General features: G+C 39.0%; 1 protein-coding gene across 1 annotated transcript in view; it reads left to right on the top strand.

Annotated features, from left to right (window-relative positions):
• c9 (complement component 9) overlaps positions 1 to 21,314 on the top strand; it is a 53,777-nt gene that overhangs the window by 22,436 nt on the left and 10,027 nt on the right. The window contains exons 6-10 of the mRNA XM_039750639.1: positions 4,479 to 4,694; positions 5,989 to 6,229; positions 11,291 to 11,419; positions 11,537 to 11,712; positions 20,198 to 20,426. Coding sequence (XP_039606573.1) covers positions 4,479 to 4,694; positions 5,989 to 6,229; positions 11,291 to 11,419; positions 11,537 to 11,712; positions 20,198 to 20,426 — 991 coding nt within the window. The remainder of the gene's footprint in view (positions 1 to 4,478; positions 4,695 to 5,988; positions 6,230 to 11,290; positions 11,420 to 11,536; positions 11,713 to 20,197; positions 20,427 to 21,314) is intronic.

Genomic DNA, 21,314 nt, shown 5'->3' on the forward strand with positions numbered 1-21,314 from the left:
GCCTACCAAACCTTCAACATTTCAGGTTTTTTTTCTACATATTAGGAAGTTTTTCAAAGCACAAATAATCAACTTCATATGCAAAGAACCCATCCCGTAATGAAATGGTGCTTGATCCAGCAATGTTGTTATGAGGAATCACACAACCCAATAAAGAACCATAAAGTGACATTAAAGATGTTATTTTTCAGAGTGTGCAATAGGGCTTAAGACACAAATAGTAAAGCCCAAAAAGGTACTAGGGTTTGGTTTTATTTAGTATTAGCAAAATACCCGCGCTTCGCAGCGGAGAAGTAGTGTGTTAAAGAAGTAATGAAAAAGAAAAGAAAACATTTTAAAAATAACGTAACATGATTGTCAAAGTAATTGTTTTGTCACTGTTGTGAGTGATAAGTGTTGCTGTCATATATATATATATATATATATATATATATATATATACACACACACATATAAACATATATATATACATATCCACACATATATACATATAGACATATACACATATATACAGTATATACACACACACATATATACATACATATATATACATATATATATATATATACATAAACACACACATTTATAAACATATATATACATATACATACATATCTACATATATACATACACACACACACACACACATATATATATATACACATATATACACATACATACACTCTTTGGAGTGCGAGCAACTGTTGCGGTGGGTGGCAGAATGCATCAAGGAAGAAAAATGAAAAACATTATTTGTACAAAATCTTAATTTATTTATCCATTCCTAAATAATTAAATGGGCAGGCTATTTCGTATCAGTGCAATACGCTGTTTGTTAAAACGGATAACTCCTGCTCTTACGTGCAAGTCTGTGTGGATATTATGAACTATCGTATCTGTTCAAGTTCTATTTCAATTTTAAATAGAAGGAATTTTTATTTAGTCGACAGAAATATCTTTGGTAGGAATGGAAGTTAAATGTAGGCATCATTGCATAAATTTTTCTTCACCATACAAATGCAAAGAGTAAATTCGCCTTACATTCCAACCAAATGCGAACTCAGTGCGCAGTGCCATCAGTTTATCAGCAAAGTGTGTATTTGGGAACACCGTAGTGCCGACTTGGTTCAACATTACTTGGCAACAGGGAAAATAGGGCAAGTTGCACTGCTGCATTTGTGTCTCCCATAAAAGCAGCTTCACTTGAAATCACTTTGTGATTTTGCACGGGTAAAAACGTCTGCTGAAGTGTCAGATTCTTATTTAATTCTTCTGCTTTCTGTATCTTGTGCATTGCATTTAGGTCTTTCAGGTTATCTTGATGTTTTGTCTCATAGTGCCGTCTTAGATTAAATTCTGTAATTACAGCCACATTAGCTCCACAAATGAGACACACGGGTTTACCGGCAATGTCAGTAAACATATACTCAGCCTCCCATCGGTTTTTAAAGGTTCTATTTTCAGAATCAACTTTTCTCTTTGGCATCGTGTGGGCTAGCTTCACAATAACTTGCAGCATCATAAGCTAGACTTGATTAACGCGGTAAGTGTTCGGCAAGGCAGCTGAAGCGCTGCATTATGGGATCTGTAGTTTATTGTGTTACCAGCGCTTCATATACCCGGCTTTAATAACAATAATACAGTATATAAAATGATCTCGGGCGGATATAATTACACGGGCGGATGTGGCCCGCGGCCCTTGAGTTTGACACATATGGACTAAATAGAACTTGAAAAGATATATTTTTTCGAATGTGATCGCACAATTCATATCGACTTGACGTGCACTACAGTACAGTACATCGAGCAGCGAAGGCTTTACCATTGCGCCACGGCGTGTGGTTTATCTATTTAAGTGTATGCAGATCGAGGTATATATATACTGTACATATATATATACCCGCACTTCACAGTGGAGAAGTAGTGTGTTAAAGAAGTTATGAAAAACAAAAAGGGAACATTTTAAAAATAACATGAGTGTCAATATACAGTAATTGTTTTGTGAGTGTTAGGAGTGTTGCTGTCATCAAGGATTTGATTATCATTATTTCTTTCAATCAGGCTCGTATTTGTAGGATGTGTTCAAGTTACATTCCGTGTTTGTCAATCGTTGTAAAGATAAGAGGTTTCATTCATCGATTCGTTTCTTACTGCATCAATAAACAGCTCGTCTTCCTCTTTATCTGAGACGTGACACACTGCATGCACGCGTTTTTTTTTACACTGTCTTCCTTTAGCGGGACATTGACTTTTTCCACCATGTGCTTTGTTTCCGCAGTAGCTGCACTTATGAATATGCTTGTATGTATCACACGCTTCATATTGTTTTGCTGCCTTTTTAATTGTGTAATTCAGTTTTTGTTCAGCACTCTTTGGAACTGTTGCTTTTTGTCTGTGCACTGCGTCATTTCACATGAGCCGCTCGGTGTTCATGCATCGAACGTTCCCAGCTGTGCTGGTGCCATCTCGTGCGATGTCCACGGCTGTATTTAATGTTAGACCCGGCACTTAAAAGTTTCTCTCGCAGTTTTGCCGAGTTTGTGCCAAACACCACCCTGACCATCTCATCTTCCTCTGCATAAGCACAGTACTTCACCCGTGAATATTTAGCGCCAGTGTTTCTATTGGTTGCCGCTGACGGACGGCCTTATATGGGCAGACACTAAATTACATGGTTAAGCACAGTTCTGGCAGTGGAGGCAGAAAAGGTTCGTTTCTGATATTGGCTGAGGAGAGATAAGAACTGGGGAGCAGATGTGTTGTGAGGACTCCATGATTTGCTAATTGGAGCTAAAGAACCATGCTGTGGACACAGAGCAGGTTTAACATCTGGAAGAAATACATCCTGAGGCCAATGTGGTGATGTGCCTTAGTGGCATTACCAGCCATTAAATAAATTTAGCTTTGTGTCCTCTGAAGTGTGAAGAGTGGCAGTAGTTTTGTTGGGCATAAAGGATTTACAAAGTGCAGAGGGACGACTTCGCTGACAATATGAGCGGCAGTTCTCACGTAGAGTGGAAAGGCGGCTCTGCCATTGGCGTTGTCTGTCTTCCACTCGTGCGCGTGCTTCCTGCGATCTCAAAAACACTAGAAGAGTGAGAGAAAGGGCGAAGTGTCATAGTATCAGCTTAGAAATGGGGTCCCATATCGGCAGTTGTCTGGACAGTAGCTTGGGGAAGCAAAGAAAAAAGAGGGGCTTACTTTCACTTTTGGGAGAAGTGCAGTACTGCTCCCATTTTTATAATAAATTTTGTGGGACATGAGACAGCACTCTTTATAGACGCGCCCATGTCGTGGAGGGATGACGTTTAGCGCTTAATTGGCCGAATACAAAAGGTAATTTCTGGCCTCTAGAGGGTGTTCTCTGGCTAGATCTTGTTGAGAGAGAGGTACTTGGTAGAACACCGTCTTGAATTTACAAAGCACTATTGCTTGTTACGGAAGCGTATTAGGGTCCGTAGCTTGTGCCTTGATATTTTGTAAATATTTTTTCTTCTTAAGTAAATATCTCTGCTTTGTTGAGTAGCTTTGGTGGAGGTATTTGGGTTGTGGTAAATGGTGCACTGTTTGTTTTTGTATATGCACTTTTTTCTTTTTCTATATTTTGAATATTCTTGCTTTTGGTAAACCCTGTATTATACACTATTTGGAGGAGCTGCTTCCTGACTTGGATTACTGTGGAGCAAGACAGCTTTATTTTTGATTTTTGTGTATATATGGGTTTCATTAATTTGTGTGCAATTTTCTTTTTTGTTTGGTACTTTTAGTCAGCACTGTAAATACTCTAAATAGTCATCATTTTTGGGCCACGATTTATAACTGTTTTGTGTGTCCTTTGTGGTATTGGACTGTGTATTGATATATATTTGCCATAGGACATTATTTTTGTTTTTCTTTATTTGCACCTGTAAACAAAATTTCACTTTATTTTGGCAAAAACCCAACCCTATTGTGTCCATGTCTCCCTGTCTTACACCATCATCCTGGTCACGCTTGGTCCCACATACTAGACACCTCGATTGTAGGCTGGTGTCCCTCAATTCCCACTACCCAGGGTATCACAGCCAGTAGCATGGGGAAAATCTCTGCTCCTGCCCTGCCACCAGATCATGTTCCAGGATTACAGGGGTGAAACATTAATGAAAGGTGGTTCCTAACTGTTGCCCTGCAGGCGGGCCAAAAGTACAGCTTGACAAAACTATAAATAAAATTATAATTACCTGTATATTTGAACTAGTCTACAACATTACACAAATGTAGTTTGAATTTTAGCAGAAATCACTGGATCTTCAGCTAATTTGTAGCTGCCGTTCCGACAGTAAGTTTATCATTTACCTATTCGAATAATTTACAGTCAGAGGGATTTGATGATGAGATAAATTACTGATATTAGTTTGCTGGTTTGCTTCTCGGTAGCTAAGTATCTGTCTTTTTACAAAATTTAAAGATGTAACAATAATTCATATCTCATTTCACAGACTCAAGTGGATGATTCATTTACTCAAGAAATATATGAAGATACGACTTCATTGGTTAAGGATATTTTACAGAAATCTAGTCACTCATTTAACATTGGATTATCTTTCAAATTTGAACCAACAGAGAACTTAAAATCAAATTCAACAGCTAACATCAACTTCAACTACAATAAATCTGAAAGCTTGAGAACATTTGAGCAGTACACCAATTCTAAGGTACGTTCACAGACACCGGAGATGGATCAGAGAATAACTGTTTTGCTTAAAATAAATCCAGAAAATGATATCTAAATATTTTGAGAAATAAAAGGGATCATATCATCACACAGTATGTTTTCTGGTTATTCCAATAATCATACAAATTTTAATTGTCCTCAAAGATATTTAACATATCTGTTATAAATCAGCTTGAATTAGCAGACCAGAGAATTCCACAATTGGCAGCTCCGCCATTGGAGGCCCATTTCCTTTACAGATGAGAACAGGTTCACAGTGAACATATGTGACAGACATGAAAAAGTCTGAATGAATGTTATGCAGCCTGCAACATCATCCAGCACGACCAGTTTGGCAATGAGCGTGTGATGATCTAGGGATCCATTTCCTTAGTGGGTTGCACAGACCTCCAAAGTGTTAGGCAATGGTACCCTTCTTACTGCTGTTAGGTACAGGGATGAAATCCTCACAGCCTTTGTCAGATCTTACACTGTGCAGTGGGACCAGGGTTCCTCCTGGTGCAGGACAATGCCTGGCCTCATGCAGCCAGACTGTGTAGGCAGTTCCTGGATGATGAAGACATTCATGCTATTGACAGGCTCTCACGTTCCCCAGACCTGAATCCAACTGTAATGCCACAGACTGCCCAGGAGCTCACTGATGCCCTGATCCAGGTCTGGGAAGAGACCCCCCAGGACACCATCTACTATCTCATCAAGAGCATGCCCAGATGTTGTCGAAAGTGTATGTAATCGCATGGGGGCTATATACACTACTGATTCACATTACGAGTTGCCGTGATGAAATTCATGCAAGTTGGATCAGCCTGTGACTTCAATTTTTGTCTTTGACCTTTAGTGTGAATGTTGAATCCTCAGTGGGATGATGATTTCAGTTTCCATTGACCTTTGTTACATCATTTTTTTCTTAACAAATTTTACAGTTTTACTCAGTAAAGATTTTCCACTTGAATATTTCGTTCATCAAGATCTGTTCTGTGATATAAGTGTTCCCTTAAGTTTTTGAGGTGTATATTTATTTATAGTGGGTTGGCGCCCAGCCTGGGATTGGTTCCTGCCTTGCGCCCTGTGTTGGTTGGGATTGGCTCCAGCAGACCCCCGTGACCCTGTGTTCAGATTCAACAGGTTGGAAAATGGATGGATGAATGGATATTTATTGCCCTTGCTTTTTTTTTTCTTTAAGTTCTAGGCATGTAGCAGATACACATGTGATGTTAACTAATTACATAAATGTGTCAATAAATGAATTACCATGAATTTCTTTTAATTTCCAGAACAAGGCATTTCTGAGGGTGAAAGGAAACATTCAGCTAGGAACATTCCGTATACGGACCCGCGAACCTATGTTAACAGACACATTTGTAGAGGACTTAAAATATCTTCCACCGGGATATGAAAAAGGAGAGTACTTCCGTTTCTTTGAAGACTATGGCACACATTATGCTAGCTCAGGAAAGGCTGGAGGCCATTATGATCTTGTCTATGTGTTGGACACAGAAAAGATGAAACAATTCAGTAAGTGTTTTTTTTTAAATACACAGCTGCATCATATTTTAAAGTGAATGTGTATATATATATATACTGAGTATACTTTATACATAAAATATATGTTGTCATACCTTGCATAACTGAAAAACCTTTATGACAATAACAATTCAGTACATTTATGGTCATTACAGTGTTTGGATTTAATAATCTTCATGTGGGAAAAGGCTGACTCACATAAATAAGTAGATCCGAATAATGCAGTCAAGGAGGTAGCACATTTCCTCATGTTTGGATGCTTTTCCTCTGAGTCCAAGAGCCCCAGACTTCAGCTGAATATCATCCTGTAGTCAAAATCTCATCCTCCACTATAGAGGAGTTTTAGGTGAAACAGTGTTACAATTTTTGATGAGAGTGAATCAACCTCAACATCTTCTCTAAATGGATGGCACTTAAATGTACCAATTGGCTCAAGTAAAGCTGAGTCCTGAAACCGTCTGTGAAAGTCTGACAGGCAATTTTCAATCTGTCAGTATGCTGTCAATTTGCACTCACGCCTTCCATTGCGTCTCCAGCTCTAATGCGAGGTTTTGGATGTTCCCAAAATCAAGGTGCTGCAGCTTTGAGGACAGATGTTGTATTTTTTGTTTGAATGCATTAACTGAGCTAATCATATTGACCATGGAGTTCTCTTCTCCTTGTATCTGTAAATTAAACTCATTCAATATGTTGGTCAGATCGGAAAAAAATGTCAAGTCTAGCGGCAATTGATCGTTATTAAGTTGCTTGTATTCTGCATATTTAATGACAAGGAGAAACTCCTTTTTCTCCAGCCAGTGGTCTTGAAATCTCAGCAAGAATTTCTCCCTAGCCATCTGTCTCGATGAAGGCAGCTTTTATCATCTCTCCTTCTTGGAAGGAATTCTTATTCTTAACGATCGAGTGACTCACCCGGAATGATGCTTTGGTGTGTCTGCCTTTGCTTTTAGCAATTGAATTTAGCCAAGTGAAAAATGACGGCTGTCCGATTAACTGTGATTTTAGTTCCCTGTCCTTTCTCTTTCTCAGAACGCTTTTCGGAAGGAAGTCAGTTTCGTAGTTTTTATGAACAGTTTGAAAGTGCCTTTCCACATTTTCCTTCTTTGGAATAGCAATGATAGATTGACAGATCAGACAAACGCACTTCGATTGTGACATTGTGAGAGAAAAAAATCCTCTTCCAATTCCACATCCAGCCCATACCCTCCCCAAACAATTTTTTTTTTAAATCCCTTCTTTAGTCGATATAAATTGGAAGGCTAATTAGATCACAGCCGGAGTTTTGCAGTAGCTCACGCAATTGATCGTGCGTGTGGGATGACCAGTGTGTTAGAAGAAAAGAGATCTCAGACTGGCTGCCCTGTATGCCAATCAAGTGGCAAATGCCATAGAAGGATATATGATAGACTAACGTTTAAAAATTTTTTTTTGAATGCAACGCAATCTACCTGCACTACCTTTCCGATCGATCGCGATCAACACATTGGGCACCCCTTATCTAGTATACAGCCCTTTGTTTGGTTAATCGAATATATAATTTTAAAAGTTTTTTTTTTTCTTTGGAATTGTTTCAATTTCATTATTTGTACTTTTACTATAATACTGTAGCAGGGCTACAGTGTTTTCAATGTTTGTACTGAGTGCGTTTTATTTCCATCGTCCCGTTTGCTGTTTATAATGTGTGCGGCAGTGGATGTCGTCCCCGTAAATACAGGGGGGACAGATGATGGAGAGAGACCACAGCCCCAAGATGGAAAGCACCTGTTTACAATCAATCAATTACTATATAAACAATCAGGAGGGAACAGAGGGGAGAAAGGAGAAAGACGGAGATTACATTTTCATGACAACGAACCAACTTTACCTGCTGTTTTCCACATCGCACTTTTGTACCAGTTTTCAATTCAATCATCACCAGAGACCGTGGGGTTGGACTACATTATCCACCACACACCGAGGATTCACGGTGAGGTTGTTCCATTTTTTCCGGGAAATTCAAACACATCACTTATCTGTTGATCAGTCATCCATATTCAGGACAGTTGTATACTCCGACTCAAGTTCACTGTCATTGGCATTTTCCTTATTCATTCATTGTTATTAGTGTTTTGTGTTTGTTATATGTTACTGGGACAAGAGAGGGTTTGTTATTGTATGTATGGTGTCACGTTGTTGCTTTGGTGGAGGGATATACATACAGTAGGACCTTGGTTCACGACCATAATTCGTTCCAAAACTCCGGTCGTAAACCGATTTGGTCTTGAACAAAAGCAACTTCCCCCATAGGACTGTATGTAAATACAATTAATCCGTTCCAGACCATACAAACTGTATGTAAATATATATATTTTTTAAGTTTTTAAGCACAAATATAGTTAATTAAACCATAGAATGCACAGCATAATAGTAAACTAAATGTAAAAACATTGAATAACACTGAGAAAACCTTGAACAACAGAGAAAACTAACACTGCAATAGTTTGCGCTATAGCGCTACTAACCGCCAGCTAAAAGCACTTTTTAAATGAGTTTTAAGCACAGGGAAAAAAATTCACATTTGAAAAAATCCGTAATTTAATAAACCACCAAGAAAAATAACATTGCAACAATGCACGCTACGAACAGATCGCTGGAAACAGAAGTGAAAACAAAATCAAGCCCAGTGCATTCTTTAACTGCCTTCCTACCTTAATGCGTCCAGCTCTCTCTGGCACTGCCTCTGTGTGTGTGTGTGTGCGCCTCTCTCGCACTGTCTGACCTCACTGCGCTGCCTGTGTGTGTGAGCACTGCCTGTGTGTGTGTGTGTCGCGCTCTCTCTCTTGCTCTCTCTCTCTCTTTTGCTTGCTGCACAGGAAATGCACAGGGAGAGACTGAACATGTACAAACTGAAAGGGAAACTGGCTTGTTCGTATACCGAGTGTGTGGTGGTGAACCGAGGCAAAAGTTTGGCGAACTTTTTAGTCGTAAACCGAGTTGTACATGTACCGGGACGTTCGTGAACCGAGGTTCCACTGTATCTATATATATATACTTATTTTCTACGTATGTAATTTGCATTTTTTGTTATTGTTTCATTTAATATATTTATCCACCTATTTTTACCTATCTGCTTTTGTGTGCTTATGTTTAAACCGTCGATTGTGGGGAAAATTTTATTTGTTACAGGTACGGCTTGGTATTTATAGATTAGCCTCAGTAATTTATCCAGGCCACAGGTCTTGGAAGTGTAGCTGCTGGCTGGGTAAGGGGTCGGCCGTTGCAAAGTTTCATTAAAAACAATATTTGGAGTTACCTTTTCTTCAAGATCGCATTGAATTTTGATTCCGTTTTTGGAGATACATTGTGACAACGCAACGTATAACTGCCTGTGAGTGAATATCATTTCTTTTTCTCTAATAATCTGACTTTTTCTAGTGTTTGTCCCTGTGATTTGTTGAACAATAACTATTCTCACGGGAAACTGCAAACATTTTAATACGAATGGTATATCAAGATCTCCTTTTGTGTGTAATGTTATTTGCAGAATATATACTACATTACCTTTCTTGTCACCTGTTAAAATTTGCATCATTTCTCCATGATCATAAATATACAACTGACCAAATTGTGTTTTCTTTGAAATTAAACTTGCTTTAACTGTTGCGTGACCACAGATTCTCATAGCGTATGGTCCATTATTGTGTAAATCTATGTTTTGTGCATTGAATGATGAGAAGGCGAAAAGATTATTGTAGACTCGTATTTTGCCTGTAGTGATTTGTGGATTCTGCGGTGGGCTGGAGCAATGCCCAGGGTTTGTTCCTGCCTTACACCCTGTGCTGGCTGGGATTGGCTCCAGCAGATCCCCATGACCCTGTGTTTGGATATAGCGCGTTGTGAAATGACTGACTGACTGACTGTGGATTTCACTTTCCTCAAACATCAAATCTTTTAATTCTCTTGGATAAGCCTCCTCATTGTGTAGAAACACTACTTTTCCCTGATGGCAACACGAATTAGACGATCTACAAGTCTCTGACTTGAACTTCAAAGCCTTACAATATTTTCATACTTCTGACATATCACCTATGTCCATATATTCAATCTCTAATAATTTCTCTTTTTTAGCACTAATGCAATCTTTATCTGCTATTATATTATGTAACTTGCTCTGTATGTATATCACACCTACTTTTTTTTATGTCTTTTGAATACCACTGTTTTGATTATCTCTAACCTGCTCTGCATGTGTTTCGCCCATTCATTTTTGAACCTCTTTATGACGTTTTCCTTTGTTTTCTACTCTTTGCCTTTTATTTCTGACCTCGCTTTGTCCTGCTATTGTTTCAAATACACCTGGTCCTGATGATTAGTTTCCTTTTGTTTGCAATAATGCAATCTTTACTATGTTTTTTTTTTTGATACTATAGCAACCTCTGTGTCCGGCTCAAAAAGAGAAGTTAAAAAAAACAGACTGACGTAATAAAGTCTCACAAAAGTTTTACTTGAACAATCGCCGACTTCGTAACCCCAAATAGAACTTTCTAGCACCCTCTCCAACTCCCCCCGCCCCCCCACTGCATCAATCAATACCCTGCTGTCTGTCTTCCGTTCTGTACTCCGCCCTCCGTCAATCGGACCTAACAGTCATTTAAAAAAAAAAGGCTTCAACCTGGCTGGGACGCTACAATATTTTCAAATTTTACTGCTTTCATATTCTTTACCTTTCTCTGCATGTGTATCGCGTCATATTATACAAAGTTATTGTCTGTTTTACCTGAATTTTTATCGCTCTTTAATTTGATATTGTTTTTTATCAGTATGCTGCTGCTGGAGTATGTGAATTTCCCCTTGCGATTAATAAAGTATCTATCTATCTATCTATCTATCTATCTATCTATCTATCTATCTATCTATCTATCTATCTATCTATCTATCTATCACCTTATTGCTATAATAGGATGTGCAAAATGTTTAAAAATGTTTTTGAAGCCTCTTTGGACTCATTTCATAGCAACAGCAAATGATCATCCTGAAATATCCTGTCTAAGTTTATGATTTAATTTATTTCAGAAACTGAAACAAAAGAAGTTGTTGAATGTCTTGGATACGGTCTTGGTTTGAATGTAGACAAGATCTCATCTGATTTATTAAAATTTCATGGAGAACATTGCCCCCATAAAGATAAGATCTACGCAGAAGGTAAGTTGGCCATTTCTTATATTCACTGATTATCAAGTACTTGTTCCTGTGTCACCCTGCTAACTTCAAGGACATTCCTCCTGTTGTCGACTTACATATCTATTGATCAAATTACAGGGTCACACAATACATCAGCAATCATTGGTGATATAGTTTCTTTAGTCCAAGGTGGCACTGTAGAATTTGCAGCAAGTTTCAACTCGAAATTAAAAGAGAAATTTGTGGTAGATATGGAGACCTATGTGAACTGGGCTAAATCCCTTAATGATGGACCAGTATTGACAGAAACTACAGTAAGTGATTATTTCTTCAATAAGTATCTTTAAAGTTATTTTGCTTTCTGATGACATAATGTCCTAAAACCCACTTCATCCAACTCTGGGCCATGGTGACTGGAGCCAGCCTAGGTAGCATTATCTGCAAAACAGGAATCGGCCTTAAATGGATCACAAGGCTCACTCTCATACAAACCTGGACATTTACAAGTTAATTCAACATGCACACACATCTTTGGGGTGTGGGAGAAAAACGAGAACACCTGGCGAAAAGCCCTCAAAGGCAGGTGGAAATTGCACAAATTCCTCACAGCAACCAAGTTCAGGGTTTAAATACAGAAGCACAAACCACTGCATCTTGATACTGAAAACAATATACAAAATAGTGCTCCATATAAACAAAAATACCTTTCCTTCTTTCAATTGCTGGTAGATCCCTTAATTCCAAATCTTTATGAAATGGCAAAAGACACAATCTTAAACATGCAGCATTAATTCGAAGTAGGTTTGATGGTGGGGGGTCTCTACCTGATATGGTGTACCACCACTGGGCGTTCAACCTTTGTCATTTCTCGTCCTGGCGGTCCCTTCCCTCTCCTCCTCCATCATGGTTGCATATTGAATCCTCCATTGTTGCTCCTCACTGTCAAGCAGGTATTCTACTTGCTTCATTGAAATTGCAGAACTATATGCATTCCCTTGGCCCTCTTGTCTCCTATGTAGTCCTCATTTGGCATCATGTGGAGAGACATACTGGTGCAGCAGGGAAATGGCATACTCCCAGCCCTATTTTTCATAACCATGCCCTCTGTTTACCCTGTAGGTAGGCTGCAGGAATTAGTGAACTTGATGGCAAATTAAATGATGCTTGGCTCCTGTAATAATAAATCTCTTCAGTTACATTTCCTCTTCCTTTCTCATGTTTTGTCTTATATTTACAAATTCTTTCATTGTTCAAAACAAATAGTATCTCTCTTTCTTCTGTTCTTTCTACTCATCATTTTGACTCTTTATTTTGCTCATTCTCCCTTTCTAAATGCCCAATCTCTAGCCTTTATACTGTATTGTGTAACTCAGTCTTTTAACCTTTCCTCTCAATTTCAGTTTGGCTCAGTGACTACTATCTTTCCTCTACTCGTCCTGCTTGGATAAACATATTTCTAATGTGAAACGTTGACCCTGAAATCTTAATTATCAACAAACCCAATTAAGGCTTGTTAATAAACTTTATCCTACTCCCCGTAATCACTAATCTGATGGATCTTGAACTTGATCCTGATTGTCATTTTTGCATATTGGGAGCCCAAGGCACTTTCCCCACATCTTCGGGTTCTGCCATCCTGTTTTTGTTTTTTTTTTTCCCATTTGGACCTTTATATCTCACTCCTTGTTTTTTCCCCTCTTTGTTGATATACCACTATTACCTGAAACAGTAATCCCTTTTGGTTTGACCTCAATTCATCTCATATTATATATATAAACAGAACCTTATCTGTTTAGGCGGTTTTACTGCTAAACTTTTACTTGCTTCATAATGAAAATCCATTAAGTGTTATGAGCAGTTCACTATATTTTAAAATACATGTTTCTAAGCAAAAACATGGGTTTCTATTACTTTGGATCATTTCCATGTGGTTACCTTAAATTATAATGTTTCTAGAACATAGTGACTATTTTGCTGTACTGCAGCATTATTTTGTTTTGAATATGCGTACCAAACATCACAGTGTCTTACATCACCAGCATGATTCCTTTAATACTGGTGTGACAGTTCACTCAGTATCATTGATCTGGATATAAACACAATAAAACATTGTGCAAATTTCTCTTGTAAATTTCTGGTTTTTGATCTAACAATATTCCCACTGACTTTACTGTCTGATTAGCAAATAGGCTTGGTGGCAAAACTTTCATCTTCTATGGTTTGTCTTGTTTCTAATTTTGACTACATTTCATCTCCAGGGGCCTCATGTATAAACCGTGCGTACTCACAATGTATAACACCTAAACTTGGCATAAAGCAATGCACATTTTCATGCTAGCTCAAACCCTGGCGTACGCAAGTTCTCCACTCAGTTTTGCAAACTGGTGGCACCCAGCTTCAAAGCAGTGCTTTTGTTCAAGTGTGATTTCCCTTTCTTTTTTAGATGCACATCTCTGATGTGGCTTTATAAATACACTGAAATTAACCGCATATTGTTTATTAGTTTAAGGCATCTGATTGTAATTAACCTGTAACAATATAATGGTCCATGGAATAGCCAAACTATTCCAAATACCATAGCTGCTTTAGTGTTGTTCCTCTCAATGAACCACTCAGACTATTTTATCTGAGTGTGTAATCACAGCTTTACATTAGCTGATTGGAAAGAGAATTATCGGTATACAGCTTCATAGCACACGCTGCCATGCTGTCTATTGAACTACTCTCATATGGCAAACACTTCAGAGCTTTTCCTGTAGGGACATTACCGTTCTGAAACAGTTTCATCCCAACAACTATAAACGCACTCAATCAGTCCATCAAGTGCTCCTTGTAGAACTGTTTGTACCTATAAGTGCAATTACCTCACTGTAAACTTGCACTACAGTTATAATATTGCACAACCTGCGCCACTTTATAAAGCGTGTATTTACATATGATGATGATATCATTTTTAATGCAGCAAAATATGTTTATTACATTATACAGAAAATGTTAACATCATTTAAAAAAATCTATATTGTTAATAATTAAAAATGTGAGGACACGGTGTCGCAGTGCTAGCTAGTTCGGGGATTGTCTCTGCCTCGCGCTGTATTCTTGCTGGTTCTCGCTTGATACTGGAAGAATAGATGAATAGAATAATTAAACATGTACTATGAAGATATTTCAATGTTCCTTAAGTTTTGAAGAATCAGCGTTCTAAGCTTACAGATGGCTTAACATCTACTACAGAGCTGATTGTGTGGCGATTGGGTACTTGGAGAAAGAAAAGAGAGGACAGGAATTGGAGGTTAGTACATTTTAAAGAGACAGTACTGCTGCAATAAATTATTTCATTGAAGGTCGCACACGGGGCAGCAAGCATCTTACGGGAGGCAGGAACAATCTCTGGACGGGGCACCAGCTCGTCACTATCACTGTGCCACCGTGTTCCCATGTTTATTAACATGCTTTAACTCCAATCATTATGAAAATGATATCAAGTATATGTCTCAGTATTTTAATTACTCAAAGAGCTGTAATATCATGAATATAATACATTCTGTGTCTTGTCGGAGGAAAAGAAAGCCTGTTTAAGCACATAGTGATTCACACACATAGAGCACATAGATGTACACATGCAAAACAAAGCATTTAAAGTGCTACTTTAGTTACGATGGGATTTGAGAAACTCGTGAATTAAATGATTTAAAGATGAAGTTTATGATCTACTTTAATGACAAAATAAACTACATGATTAAAGTGGAAATTTCGAAATTAAAGTTGACATTTCAAGCTTTTTTCTCAATGTGTCCCTATTTTTTTTTCTTTTCTCTGTACCCTAATAAGCTTAGACGGTGAGCAACAACTCGCCTTTTCATGACGAGTTGGATATCTGACAACTTCTTCTTTTATTCAGGCACTGTGTGACTTCCTTTTGTTGTTTATACCACGTTATAGTACATTTTTCCTTGCCTCCACTTGGTATTCGCTGAAATTCTTCTATTTTCCTGCATGCTTTTGCCATTGCCTTTTCACAGAATGCTGAGCTTAAGGGCTATTTATATTGATTTGCATATTCAAAGAGGCGTAATTCTGGGAGGAGCTGGGTTGGGGCAGCAGGCACGTGCACGTGCATTACTTTTCACGCTGACCGGGATTTATGGAGTGGAAGAACGTGGAATTTGGCAAGTGCACAGATTTATGCATCTGGATTTTTTTGTCCATATGCACATTTCCACTTTTATCCTTACACCATGTTTTAGTGTGAATTCTATGCACGGTGTTATGCATGAGGCCCCTGTTCCTCTTCCAGCCTTCATTCAGAATTCTGAGACTATCATTTAGATGTAAGCACAAGTATTTTCTACCTTCCTGGCATTGCTGCCTGTTGCATCTCCACTGGTGGCATCAGGTCAGCTGCAGGGTCATCAGCTGGGAGCCACCGTTTGCAGATATTTCACCCCTTTAAACCCAGAACACCTACAGGTGGTGGGGCATCTCCCTACCACACCCTTCAGCTGACCTTAAAATCCTTGCATTTTTCCTTCTGAGCCACAGCCAGAAACTCTCTTGGTTTGCCTCCACAGACAGCTCCTTAAGTGTCTTCTTCTGTCTGGACCTAGGGATTCTGAGTGCCTTCAGAAATTATTGGGTGGGTTTTCCAAAAAAGCCTCTGCAGCCAAACTCTACTGAGCAAGTAGATGTCTCCCAACCTGTTTCTGTGCATATCGTGGACAGCTCACTGTACTTCTTCCTCTCAAAGGATTCCTGCATACCTTCCTCCCATGGATGAGGAGCTCTACTATGACCACTGCCCTGGCAGAGTTGAACCACAGGAAGTTACCTGGTCATAGGGAAGTTGTGGCAGTCTCACATGGTAATATCAGCTGTTGGTCCAGGTCCAGTTTCATGTTCCACTCGTACCCAGGTGCCAGGAGAAACCACTGCTTCTGGTTGGTGTTTTGTGGGCTGGCTCCACAAAATAACAAAGAGTGTGGCTTTCAGAAATAACCCACAAAACAGGTTTCACCTCTTTGAAGCCTGGTACCAGGAAAATGGAAGGCTATAAGCCTCAGTAGGCCCCAAAATAGAGGTCATCTTTTAAAATGCAAAGGGAATTGTCAGGAGTATCAAAAGCTTGAAGTAAATCTCTCCAAAAGAAGAAATGTCAAACACCTGGCTGACGGTAGACCCATGTCCACAACAAATCTTTACAGAATTGAAGATTTATTAATCAAATAAAGCCAATCCTCAGCAAAAAAGTCTTAAGTTAGCTGGGATTCTTCCTCTGGGTGGAGTTAAAATTAATTTTGTATGAACTTTCTGTTCATTTTTGTTTGCCTTGTTTGTATTAATATTATTGATCACTTAGTTTCTGTGTATATTCTATTGTGTTCCTTATGTTTTGTGGGTGGTTCCTCAACAGTTGGGGCCACCTGTTAATCACCTTCAAGCGACTGCCCTTAGCCCTTGTAAAAGAATAGACTCGACACACTTAAAAAGGTTTGGGGCAGCCACCCGTATATTATTCCTGGCTGCAAAAGATTCTTGCAGTAGTACAGAGATGTTCTCAATACCGAGTCCAAAACAGAACTGTCGATGGTTTGTCAAGATGGTGGTTTTAAGGGATTGGACAGGAAGTGACGTAAGGGAACCGGAAGTGTTGTTCTTCAGATGTCAGAGTAGGTGCTGGAAGTGATATCCTTCTGGGCGTCAGAACCAGAAGTGACGTCATCTGTTCTAAATCAGACAGGTTTTCCCGCGGCTAGTCTGTAGAGATAACAGGAGAAGGTTTAGTGCACCCCGCCACCCCCTGATCTGGTGTGGAATTACTTTTGCTTGGACCATACAACGCCTTTCTAGTCGTACTGTATGTGTGTGACACCCTATAAAGGCTAGTAAAATCCACAGTCAGTCCCTTGCAATTAACTGAATGCGCTGGCATTGGTGAGCACTTTGGTGATTTGTTGCTTTTTTTTCATAATTGATTTGTTGGACTTAACCTCTATGCTTTGTTCTTTGATCATTCTTGGGATTTATTTATTGACACTTGGCTCTGAATTACCTACTTTTTGACGATGGCTCCTTCCGCTTCTTTTGTGGTAAATCTTTTATTAATAAAGATGTTGTGTTTTTCCCTGTCATTACTAGCCAGGGTTGAAAAATTCCTCCATTTCCCACTCTAGTGACCAAGTCCAGCCCCGCTGACAGAAAATCTTGGAACCCTTACAATTATGGCTGAGCAACTGGGCCCCCTGGCTCCGTACTACAATAAATTTGCCTCCCCAAGTTGATCAAGTGATGCTATACTCAAGTTTAACGTCACATTGAAATTTTGCGCAACCGTAAATAAATTTATGTAATACTGTATATTGCATGTCATGTCTCATGATGCGTGGAGGGTCTAGTAGCTCTGAATAAAATTACTAACAGAGTCAAAGTGTCTTTTTGCAACATTTTTATTTCTGTATGTGTATATCATGATATGATATCAATGATCACAGCGCCCACCTTTGGACCTTAACATTTGTGTCATACACGTTATTGACGTCAATCACCTCATTTTTCAAATGATGTGACAGACTCTTTGAATATTTTGTATTCTAAATTTGCACAAGAGGCTGAGATCTCCTCCGTGCTCATGCTCCTAAAGTTAAAAATTGGACAAAAAAGGCGACATATATTATTTAGGCTTTCAAAACACTCGGACAATTCTGAAATTAAAGAATCCATCATAACATTAAACGTGCCTCTTCTGAATTTTGCATCTGGATCTTGGGATTCCTGATCATCTGCTTCTGTGTCAGAGCCATTGGACTCTAAAAAAAGACTTTTTTGTCTTTTGCAGCACCAACACCGACCTGATTTGAACACTGTAGGGATTTCCATTTCATCTGCTGCAGCATTAGCTTAGTGCAAGAGAGCCTCCCATTGCTCGGGGCCCCTGACAGGTGTCATGGTTGCCTACCCTTGGCGGTGGCTCTGCCAAGTCCTAAAATACCTCAAAAATGCCTACTGGGGAGGGGAGCCACCACACCCCTGGCTAGTCATGAAAAAGTCAAACACAGGATCTTTATAAATAAAAGAGTTATTGTCACAATTTGCTCTGTGGCACAAAAAGCTATGAGGACCAGAAAAGGCACAAAAAGAGTCACCTTCAAAAATTAGACAATTCAGAAGCAAAAAAGACCAATACACAAATCACAAAAATGATCAAAAAACAGAGAACAGAGGTAAAAAATTCAGCAAATTCAAAAGGAAGCAATAAATTACCAGAGAACTCACCAATGCCAGAGCCATCAACAAAACACCAGGGACTGTGAGTTTCCTCAACATTTATAGGGCAGTGGGCAGTCCTTTAAAGATGACGGACAGGTGGCCTTGTCTCTTGGAGAGCCACACGCAAAAAACAAGAAATACAATAAAAATGCATAGGTACATAGAAACTAAATAAATAAATGCATTTGATCCACAGCCAGGGGAGGGACCCTTTCTGAAACATAACATGTTGAAAAACTCTTTACCCAAAATCATAATCCTTTAAACCGTAGCAGAAAGTCAGAAAAAATAGTAAATCCATCCATCCATCCATCCATTATATAACCTGCTATATCCTAACTACAGGGTTACTGGGGTCTGCTGGAGCCAATCCCAGCCAACACATGGTACAAAGCAGGAAACAAACCCGGGGCAGGGCGCCAGCCCACCGCAGAATAGTAAATCTAAAGAAGCAAAAATCAAAAGAAGAACTCATCAGTCCTCCATGCATATTCATTGAATAGTGAGGAACTGCATTTCCCATCAGCCTTTATAGGATAGCCCTGCCACTTTGGGAACCGCCCACCTCAAAATACAAAAAACATCATCGAACAAATCTAAGCATAAACAAACTAATTAATTTAAAAAACCAATATAAAATACATATTTACAGAAAAAAAGTAAAAAACTTTATTAACATAAATGATTGTAACAAATGAATCAATAAAAACAAAACAAGACATTTAAACATAAACCAGAGAATAAACTCATTCTCAGCTAACACATAAAAGTGAATGTTACTGTTAATTCATTGCTTCTTGACTCAGGATGGGGTGGATGGAATGAATCATCAGGGTATCGAATCTGTTATAAATGTTCTTTACAATTATGTTTAATTTACTATATTGGAATTGATCACAAAAAAAACACCTTTTCATAAAAATCCAAAATGTTCATATAAATGCATGATTCATTTTCTTCATTCCAACATTTTGTATATCACTTATCTCAATACAGGGTCTTTATAGGCTGTAGTCTGTTCTGGCAAGCTATGGTTATGAAGCAGCCACCAGCCATGGATTGGGCGCCAGTCCATCATAGGATACTGCCCTCAGCCACCCTAGTCATATTTAGAGTCACCATTTAACCTAACCTGTATATTTTATGAATGTGGGAAGAAGCCAACGTTTTAAGAGGACATCCACTCAGTAATAACATGAAATACTAAGACAATGGGTGACATTAACCCATAACTCAGTAGTCACCAGGTTGCTTGCTCTCATTCCTCAATCTCTAACATATGACAGGCTTGTTTGTGTGTTGCGAAATGGATGGTGGGTTTGTGTGTCTAACAGGAAAAGCCTAATGCAAAGTTTCGTCTCCAGTATTTAGTGGCTGCCACTTTAAAACTGACTTTAAATTAGGTGAGGTAAACTACAGTATCATTGATCTAATGAATTCAATGGAACCCAGTGACCCATCTATTAAATATGCAATACTACAGTGCCCAATAACTGATTAAATATCATTGTGTTTTTTTTTTTTTTTCCTAAACAGCCATCTCCAATTTACACTTTGCTGCCACCTGATATGCCGCATTTCTCTGAAAAGAAGGCAAACATTCAGCGAGCTCTGGATGACTACATAGCAGAGTACAGTGTGTGCAAGTGCAGGCCATGCAAGAATGGAGGCACAGCCACATTGGTGAATGGTGAATGCATCTGTCTCTGCACTTTTCATTATAAGGGAATTGCATGTGAAATTAAGAAACCTGAAGTCCCAAAAGGTAGGCTACTAAATTGTGGAATAATCAATCAATCTCACGTGTCTGTCTGTCTGTCTGTCTGTCTGTATTAAACAACTTGGTTAACAGTACACTGATTTTAATTAAATTTGGTCCACTTATTTGTCAAGATAATTTGTCAGGTGTAGCAAAGGCGCTATATAGGCACTGACCAGACACAGACTGAAACCAGAGGCACGTATAAAAGCAAGTGAACTTTTATTTTTCTTCACCTGTGGGGCATGTGTCCCATAGCCACAACACAGTCACAAAAGCACCAAAACACCCAAAACACCACACTCTTCTTCTTTGCACCACCACTCTTCCCAGCAAGCATTGTCCTCCTCCTCCCAACTCAGGCTCTCGGAGTGGTGGCTGCTGGCCCCCTTTTATAGTTCACCTGGAAGTTCTTCAGGTGCTTGACCATCTGCCTCCAATTGCACCTCCAGGTGTGGCTGAACTACGGTCCAGACAGGCCCAACAGGGCTGGGGAGAACTTCATCGCCCATGGAGCCCTGCGGGTATCTTAGGCACCACAGTCACCCAGGGGGGCTGCCACCAAGTCGTCCGGGGGAGGTACTGTGCAGCCCATGCTTGCTCCCCTGGCACATACACAGAAGGGGCATCCCGTCCGTCACACAGGAAAGTTCTGTTCTCATTGAGAGAGCTTAATATCACAATTTGAAAAACTCCCAATTAAAAAGCAATTTAAAACATACCTTAATCACTGAATAAAAGAACAAAAAATTAAAAGTGCTTAAATTTTGAAAACAGTTAATTAAGCCCCTGAAAACACCTGAAATTATGCCATACATACATTTTCAAATTCCTTTAAATTGTAATGTACTTTTCCTCATCTTCATTATTGACCTTGAAATTCCTTTTTCATAT

This window comes from Polypterus senegalus, chromosome 4, assembly GCF_016835505.1.
Source record: "Polypterus senegalus isolate Bchr_013 chromosome 4, ASM1683550v1, whole genome shotgun sequence".
Classification (NCBI taxonomy): Eukaryota; Metazoa; Chordata; class Cladistia; order Polypteriformes; family Polypteridae; genus Polypterus; species Polypterus senegalus.